Source organism: Gossypium hirsutum, chromosome A11 (assembly GCF_007990345.1).
Source record: "Gossypium hirsutum isolate 1008001.06 chromosome A11, Gossypium_hirsutum_v2.1, whole genome shotgun sequence".
Taxonomy (NCBI): domain Eukaryota; kingdom Viridiplantae; phylum Streptophyta; class Magnoliopsida; order Malvales; family Malvaceae; genus Gossypium; species Gossypium hirsutum.
This window is the reverse complement of record NC_053434.1, coordinates 49,907,977-49,916,604: the sequence shown is the minus strand read 5'-3', so window position 1 is coordinate 49,916,604 and position 8,628 is coordinate 49,907,977. Positions and strand designations below refer to the sequence as shown.

At 34.2% G+C, this 8,628-nt stretch overlaps 2 protein-coding genes across 2 annotated transcripts; one reads left to right on the top strand and one right to left on the bottom strand.

The window, feature by feature from the left end:
- The first annotated feature begins 810 nt into the window (after positions 1-810).
- Positions 811-1,278, top strand: LOC107958710 (uncharacterized). The gene has a single exon (XM_016894551.2). It carries the CDS (start codon positions 811-813, stop codon positions 1,276-1,278), a length of 468 nt encoding a protein of 155 aa, XP_016750040.2.
- Positions 1,279-1,641: 363 nt separating this feature from the next.
- LOC107897469 (LMBR1 domain-containing protein 2 homolog A) lies at positions 1,642-7,762 on the bottom strand. The gene is made up of 14 exons (XM_016822943.2): positions 7,205-7,762; positions 7,014-7,102; positions 6,415-6,573; positions 5,909-6,122; positions 5,482-5,568; positions 5,248-5,387; positions 4,901-4,981; positions 4,738-4,802; positions 4,226-4,401; positions 3,791-3,921; positions 3,606-3,690; positions 2,788-3,001; positions 2,424-2,524; positions 1,642-2,255 (listed from the first exon to the last, which is right to left on the bottom strand). Exons 1-14 carry the CDS (start codon positions 7,370-7,372, stop codon positions 1,755-1,757), a joined length of 2,211 nt encoding a protein of 736 aa, XP_016678432.2. The 5' UTR covers positions 7,373-7,762; the 3' UTR covers positions 1,642-1,754.
- Between the last annotated feature and the right edge of the window lie 866 nt (positions 7,763-8,628).

Below are 8,628 nucleotides of genomic sequence, written 5' to 3'. Positions count from 1 at the left end.
AATTAAATTATTATCAAAATTATAATAAAAATTTTTAGATAATTATTTTACATTAAAAATTATATATTAAATTATACATTAAACCGAATTTAATGTATTTATCACTAACAATAAAGCATGATTTGTGATAATAAATTATTTTCAAAATTAGCAAATCTAGGTGATTATTATTATAGGTAGCATAGGTATAGGTCCTTTCTCTCAATACACGTAGGGGTTTTAGTTAAATAATAATTTAATTATGTAAATTACCAACACAGAAAGCATAAAATGATAGTTTCAAAAATCAAAAATCCTCGTGCGGCCACTTTCCACTCTCCGCCGTGGCTCGAGGCCCTTTTATCCTTTCCACGTCTTAACGTTCTTCCAAATCTCATAAACAAATTATTTTCAAAAATAATATGTTAATAATTTTATAATACACATTTTTAAGGTTTTCAAAAATAAATTCAACAGATTTCAATAAACTCTATAAATGGGTTGCGTTGGTTTTTTTTACAATTACTTTTTTAATTTTAACATTTAATTCTTTTATATGGTAAAATCCAACTTCCAAGTCATTTTGTCCTATTGCATGTGAGGGTAAGAAAGCTAATGTCATGGACCATTGTGAAGATTTTCAACTACATGATCCAACGGTGATGAACTTAACATTGATCTGCTACACTCACACTAACATGTAAAGGCGAACAATGTTATATGAGGAACCTTCTTGGAAGCTAAGTGGGATTTGTTCTCCCCCCCGTCTATATATACACAAACCAACCAAAATTTATTTACAGTTGGAGGGGAAAAAAATACAAACCTCATATGGAGTATTGTGAAGCAGAGCATGGATGTAAGAAGCACTCAAATCACCAGGAAAAGCAAGGTGTTTGCCCTTCTTGTCTTAGAGAAAGATTATCTTGTCTTACTCTTTCATACAAAGAAGCTTCACGGGTTACTTCTTCACTCTATTTTTGTCCTGCTCATTACTCTCTGGCTTCAAACCCTGACTCCCCGGCTCGACATAGTCATTCCCATATGCGGAACAGTTCCGGGGTGATGGGAATCATGGGGATGTCCTCGTCTTCCGGGGTAAAGCTTGGTGCCTCTAATGGTTTGAAGAAGAGTAGATCGATTGCTTTTGTACCAAGAAACTTGGATGATGACGATGAAGAGACCAAAAAAGGGAAAAAGAAAAAAGGGTTTTGGTCCAAGTTAGTGCATTTCAAAGGGAAGAAGGACGCTTTCAACAAGTATGAGATTAACGATTGGAAGAGTGAATTAGTTTCCTAGGATTCAATTTCAATAAAATTGTGCATTTCTTTTTCTTTTCCTATGTTACTTGTTCATGCGATAGGAAAGAATATTCTAGCTTGAATCCTGTTGTTATTGGCATTTTATAAATGCTGGTTCTTTAATTAAAAAAAAAAAAAAGAAAAGGCTTATGCATCAACTTAAGGTTTTTCAGATGCTAGAATTTATCTTCGAAAGAGAGATGCTTTTTAAATTTTTTCACGAAATGATTATATTATATATCACGTGTAAGAAGCTGAATGGAATGCCTAAATGTTCAGTTCAAATTACAATTAGCTGGAATCATACAGCCAGGGAATAATTATTTTTCCCATATTGTATTAGTCTGAAATTTCCTGCTGCTGACCCCAAACATCTTTCATACAGGACTGTAAAAATTCAATGAGCTCTGTACATTTCGTATCACAGTTTCCACGACAGCAACAGGCACATTTTTTTTCCGAATGAATTTGATATCATCTTGTAGACTTGGTTTCTGTGTCGTTCTCATTTTCATTCTCGTCACTGTGGTCTACTGACGGTCGTTTCAATCTCTGGAATATCTCATCAAGGGACTCAGAATCGGATGAGTTGACATGGGAAATGAGTGTGGCTTCCTGATTCTGGCGTACAGGAAGAAACTTTCTGGCCTCAATATTTGCTTTAAAATTTTGAAAGCCAGATTTCATTGATCGCCATGTTGAGGCCAGTCCAGCAGATGGCCCACCCTTGAGGTTATCAGGATGCGAATTGCCTACCTCAAGCAATGAGACCTTAGCAGAGGTTATGTTATTCTCCACCGGTTTTGGATTTGATATTTGTCGACTTTGTTCTCTCATGGCAGCATACTTGTTGCTCATGACTTCTCTGCTTGTGCCATATTTACGGGTCTCTTCTTTCACAGGCCTTGAGGGAGATACTTTCACACCACCAGTGGCTGAAGTGGTCGCTGCCTTCATTTCAACAACAGTACGATCCTGAGCATTTCACATCAAGTTAGAAATTGAACATAACCATAGGTTTTAGATGAAAAAGCAAAAGGACAACATTTTGCAGACTAGCAGGAAATCACATATAATTCATAACAATGATTTGTTACACGATTGAAAAAGGAAAAAGACTGCTATTTAAGATCGGTTACATACTGTAATATTGTGGCCATACTCAATATCAGCGCCATTGAAATTTCTCGCCAATGGAATTACTTGTTCACCAACTCGGCGTCCTTGTTCAAGCCAAGATCGCTCTGTAAATAGGAAAACTCATTAAATCCTGCTCATACATCTAAAATAATTCTCAGCAAGGAATTTAAACCATGATAAAAGAGTAGACGTTTGCAGTATTCACGAATCACTGCTACCCCATAATAGTACTTTTGTCATTGCCAGACTCAGACTAATTATTTATTTTACTATCGTAACCCTATCATGCAAATGTTTAAACTGAGACTAGAAATTACCAAACATGCAGAGCATACAATTTAGAAGAATTAAGTATTGACACCCTTACCCTTTTGCAGGATAATTAGTCCTGAGGGATCAAACCCATCCATATCATCAGCCTCAGTTTGAAATCTAAGTCTCTTCCAGTTCCCAAAGAAACCAACTACACGATCAAAGAAATTGCTAGCAACTAACAAGGTGTAAACAACCATGATAAGTGGATAGATGTTGTTGAATCCTTCTCCAAAGAAAGGTACAGCATCATCAATGTTTCCCATACGCTGCAATGAGAAGTTCAAAGATTAAATACTACACAGGGAAAGGAAAAAAATATAGCACACATGTCTAGCTTGATAATAAAGCACCAAGGTTCCAGTTTTTGACCAAAGTAAAAGATAAAAATTTAAACATAAAAAAGTGAACCAAATATGACAACAGTGCACTATATTGGTCTTGCAAAATTTGGAAACTGGAGGTCCCCCGTTGCATGGCTAATAGTGAGACACCAAATAAGCAAAATCAAACTAGACATGCTTCCCTCTACAATCCAAAAAATGTAACATTTCGAAACAAATGGAGAAGATAATTAAATTGTCAGATTTAATTTTGGCTAAGAGTGACAGACTGAACCAGCAATCTAAGTACACACACTAACAGTACTATTGCCTCACTCTAAACCATAAAGGTTGAATATTTAGATACATGTTAAGAAGAATTGCTGCTTCATTCCAATTACTTCGTCCATAGCATATGATACATGAAATGCTAATCTTGTAATCAACAGGGTCACGCCATATTTTTCTTGTCTTTCTTGTCAATTTTCTATAAGCACTGGAACTACTCATGTATATGTTTGACAGCCAAAGAATGCCGGAAGAGAATTACCTTTTCAAATATGGTCTTTTTACCACCAAGGCTAATGAGATTGAGAAAGTTGTACGAAATTGGGGGAGCATATCGAGCAACCATCCTAGTAGAGATATTTGTGAGTAATTTGAATTTCAAAATTAAAAAATAAAGAAAAAGAAATAAAAAAGGCCAGAAACAATAGATCTCCAAGGTAAACTTACGAGCATATCATGAGCAAGCTGACTGAGCTAGTCTGTCGTGGTGTTAATGAGTAAAACATCAACATTCCTACCTTGAACAAGGAATAATATGTGCACATGCACATATACATCAAAGGTACAAAAGCAAAGGCCTGGAAGAAAAAGTAATCAGCAGAAGAGAGGGAAAAGAAGAGGATGGTCCAGACATGCTATATAAGGAAATATCAAACAAAAGATAAGATGTCAATGGCGATAATTAGCAACTGCATAAAATTGTTAGGCAATTCTGGAGTGGAAACAAGCACAAGGCAAGAAGGCAAAGACTATAGACAGCCAAATTGAAAATTTCTAGACCTGATATATCTAGCTCAATCAAGTAATGAAATCAAGAATACAGTGTCTCTATGAAACTACAAGATTTGAAACTCTTCAAAGGAGAAAATGCAAAATCTTTACCTGGACAAGCACCTCATCCTTCTTTACTGAGTTTATAAGGATAGAGAAAAGAGACAGATCGACTCCTCTAGGTAAAAGGGTAGCCTCAGCTAAAAGAATTGCAGCAGACATGATGCCAAGTATAATAGCCAAGCCCTTCTTTAGTTGTTTCCATAGGATGCATCGCCAAATAAATTCTGCAAAAGAACAATCATTTGCAGTTAAAAACCCATTACATAATACAATTTTATTCAATAGCATTATACACATCCCTCAAGGACCCAGCCCAAATCCAAGAAACATAGCTGCTTTCTTTCAAAAGACAGTCGATAATATTACTTAAAACCAAGCATAAACATCATTATAAACCAGAAAACTAAGATTATTTAGAATATTGACTTCAAATTATGGCTCCAACAAATCCTTTTCAGAGAAATTGGGCAAAGTAAAAGAACAAAAGCTTTTGGGTCTCACAATCATGATATAAGGAGTATACTGCTTCTACAGCACAAAATCAACAGAGGTCTACTTACCTATTGTATCTAAGAGTGTTCCTGTCTGCCCAGAGCGACCAGGTCTGAAGCTAGATACATATTTCCTGAAATAGCATCATACATGAACATTAAAAGTTGAGGAAAAGCAACTAGAATATTGGAAAAATAGAATAGACAGAAAAAAACATGGTTAGAAGAAAACCATCCAGTTGAACTGCGACGTTCATAATTTCTTATTGTATCTTCAAGCTGAAGTGCCTCAGAGACATAGGCCATGTACTCACTGCAAAACTAATGATGTTTCAGATATAAACAAGCAAAAGTTTCAAATACAAAGTCAGATTGAAAGTTTATAAGCAACCTATTCAAATCTAGGAATGAAAGAAAAAAGTACTTACTCCCGTAGGACAACAACTAAAATTACTACAAAAATAGTGGATTAAAATCACCATTTCCAGTACATTTAAAGCAGTTTGAAGATGATATACAACTTGGATTTACGTGAACAATAAAACAAACAGAAAAGTGTAAAATTGGCATCCAGCTGACCTTTTGTACCGATAATATTCTTCTCGAGCTAGTCTAAGATGACGCCTGAGTGTTGCCATTGATTTCTCATCTGAATCGTAGTCCATATCATTTTCTCCCAGCCGACCACCTTGTGGCTTAAAGGATGGGTCTTCCCTAAACTGGAGAATAAATGAAGCACACAAAGTGATGCACTATTCCATAGAAGAGATCCTTGTTCATAGAATATTTTGCAAATAAACACAAAGAAAATACCATTTGAGCCAACATATTATCAATGACATCCATGTATGGTCTCAAAGGATCACGCTTAGACATCTGGTTGGATGTTGCTTGGGCAACCTGATAAAGCAAATGAATAGTTAAACAAAACAATCCATTATAATTAACATAAAAATAATCAAATAATGTTTAGCCACGGAGGAACAACGAAAGAAATAGAAATTGCTAATAGATTGATTGATTGATTGATAATAGCATGTTAAAACTTCAAAGCATTTCAATTGCAAAAATGTAAAATGAGCAAATATGAGTATTCTGCATGCAACTGAGAATGAAAGACAGATCTTCAAACCATGCATTATTCTACTAGGATACACTTCTATATGCGTATAATCATTTGAAAGGAAGTAGGTCAGAAGATGGGAAAGAATTTATAAATATAATCAGGAAAGCAAAATACCACAATAGCATTTGAAAGTTCCTGATGAGCTTCATCGAGCTTCACAGCCATTTTGGCAACTTTATGAGAGAGAACTTTTTGCCGGATGGTCCAATCTGCATTTCTCCAAAGGCTCTTTGGAATTTCACTCAAGCCAAAGCCAAGAAGAAATGCTCCTGTAACAAGCCCAAATGTATTCGACAAGGCCATAGCTAAACCAAGGATACCACCACTCCTGTCAACAACAAATTACCAGGTAGCAAGATATAAGAGCAATGTGTCTGCTGACATACAAGGAAATTTCTGTTATGTCCATTTTTCTATAATAATTTCTAGAACCCATCAGTTAGAAAGCATAACAGTGAGGCAAAAGATGCCAGATACTTGAGAGAAGATATATGAACTTGAAACAACAATCCAATATAATCCTAATCTTTATAAGACAACCAAGATTATATCAGATAGACTATTAAACCAAAGAAAATCAGTAATTTATAAAAATAAAATAAAATATAGGAAGAGTTTACCAGTTCCTGTTCATTGTAATGAGGAGAATAAGTCCCACAAGGCCTATAGAACCCACGACTGAATAGAAGACCAAGTTGACATGCACGCTAGTCTTCAACCTTTCAGTCACAGAGAAGTCTCCAGCATCTTCAAAACCCTGAATAAGGGGCACTACAGCCCTGCTTAGAGATAGCATAAATAATTATATGAGGAAATGCACAACAATCTGGAAAACCAACTACAAAAACCATCTTTACTTACAAGAAAATCATCCCACAACAATAACATACCGGACCATCCAACAAAAGGATATATAAACCTTAAGTCATCGACATTTCAAACCCGCCCAAAGAAATGGCAGCAAAATAACAACGGTATGGATACAGACTTTAGCCTTTTAACATTCAAAGGGAGAACAAAAAGGAAATCTAAGAAATACATCCATCCAAATAAGTAATTTTTTTTTCAATTTATAGAAAATTTAATCAAATGTGACAGTAAACAAACTAATCTACAAAACAGTAAATTTGCATGTCCGCATGAATTTCAGTATCAAATAGACATCAATTGACAAACTGTAAATAAGCTACAGCGTCGATAAAGAAAAAAAAAACCGTACCAGGTGAGGAGAAAGGTACCCCAATAAGACCAACTCCAAAAGAATGAAATTCCTCCATTTTCATTATAATTTCCCGGCTTCGATATCGTCTGCACAAAATTAACATAAAATTTCCAAATTCTGTCAGCCCTATCTTACAAAAAAAGAAAAAGCCGATGAATTAAATAAACCAAATATTTGAAAAGACTTACCGTCCAAATATCGGCGGGCACAAGAATGATGATGGAGAGAGAACAGAACCAAGCGTATCCGACGGTAAAAAGAACATAACGAGGGACATCAGGGCCAGCGAAGTACCTCAAGGTGAAAACAACCATGCCTAGGGTTAAAGGCAACGAGATCAGGTAAAATACCCACATCTCTCCTTGCCTTTAAAATCGATTTGACGCCGATCGCGGTCAGTGACGATGGTGGTTTGTATTGCGCCCGATGAGTCGCTTGCGCTGAGGTTGGGGAAATAGGAGGCTTGTTTGGCGTTTGTATGAAAAGGGAAATTGGAGAAAAATACCCAATCCAACCCAACCCAACCCAACACAGAGCTAAACCCCTTTTTTTTTTTCTTTTGAACGAATAACAGAGAGACTAAAACACCCAAAAAAGGAGAGAAAGTATAAAGAAGTAAAGATGGTTTTTCGTTTCTTAAATTGTTAATTGAAAGTCCATCTCTTTTTAACGCTTAAGCAATTTGATACGTTTGATTTTGAACTTTTTCTTTCCTTTTTTTTTCTTTTTTTTTTTAAATTGAGTCCAATTTTACAATCAGTTTATATATAATATTAATAAATGAAGTTTTGATTATATAAAAATATCAAATAATCAAAATATTTTTAATAATATAATTTTGTAAGTAAAAATAGTTAAAATAATATAATTTTGTAAAGTAAGGAGATATTTATTGGTGCTTGTCACTAAAGAGTTTAATATTATATGAGATAATCAAACTATGTTCGCCTAGCTTTATTCATCCATTTTTTTATTTTTAATTTTCTATTTTTATGTAATACTATAAAAAGTTCTATCTAGAAATAAAACATTTACTTTTACATTAGAAAAAAGGATTATTATCTTATACACGATTAGTGAACTAAAACAACAGGTTTAGGATTATGTCATCTATTTTTAAACATTGTTAATGGAGTTTTTAGACTCCACAAGTAGAGTTTAGTGCAGAAGTGCTCATGGGCTAGGTCGGGTCGGGTTTAAATTGGGCCCATGGAAGATATTTAAACAATTTTCCAAGCACAGGCTCAGTTTGGGCTGAAATATGGGCTTACTTTTTTGTCTTAGCCTAACCCAAATTAAGAAAGGTAAACTCAAACTAGACTCGACCCACCCATATTTTATTTTTTAAATTAATTTTTATTTTAAAATAGTTTTTTATAAATATATAATATACACTAAATGCACTAAAAAGTTGAAATAAAAGTTTTCTAACACATTAAAAATTATTCGTATTAAAAACACTACCATAAATATAATAAATGTTTTATTATATTAAAAACATAAATAAAAATAATAATTTTTTTATTGTATTAAATATAATTTTAAAAATTTTATATTTTGGGTTAGGTTATTTAGTTGGGTAAGCTTTTTTTTAGGTTTTGGGTAATTAGTT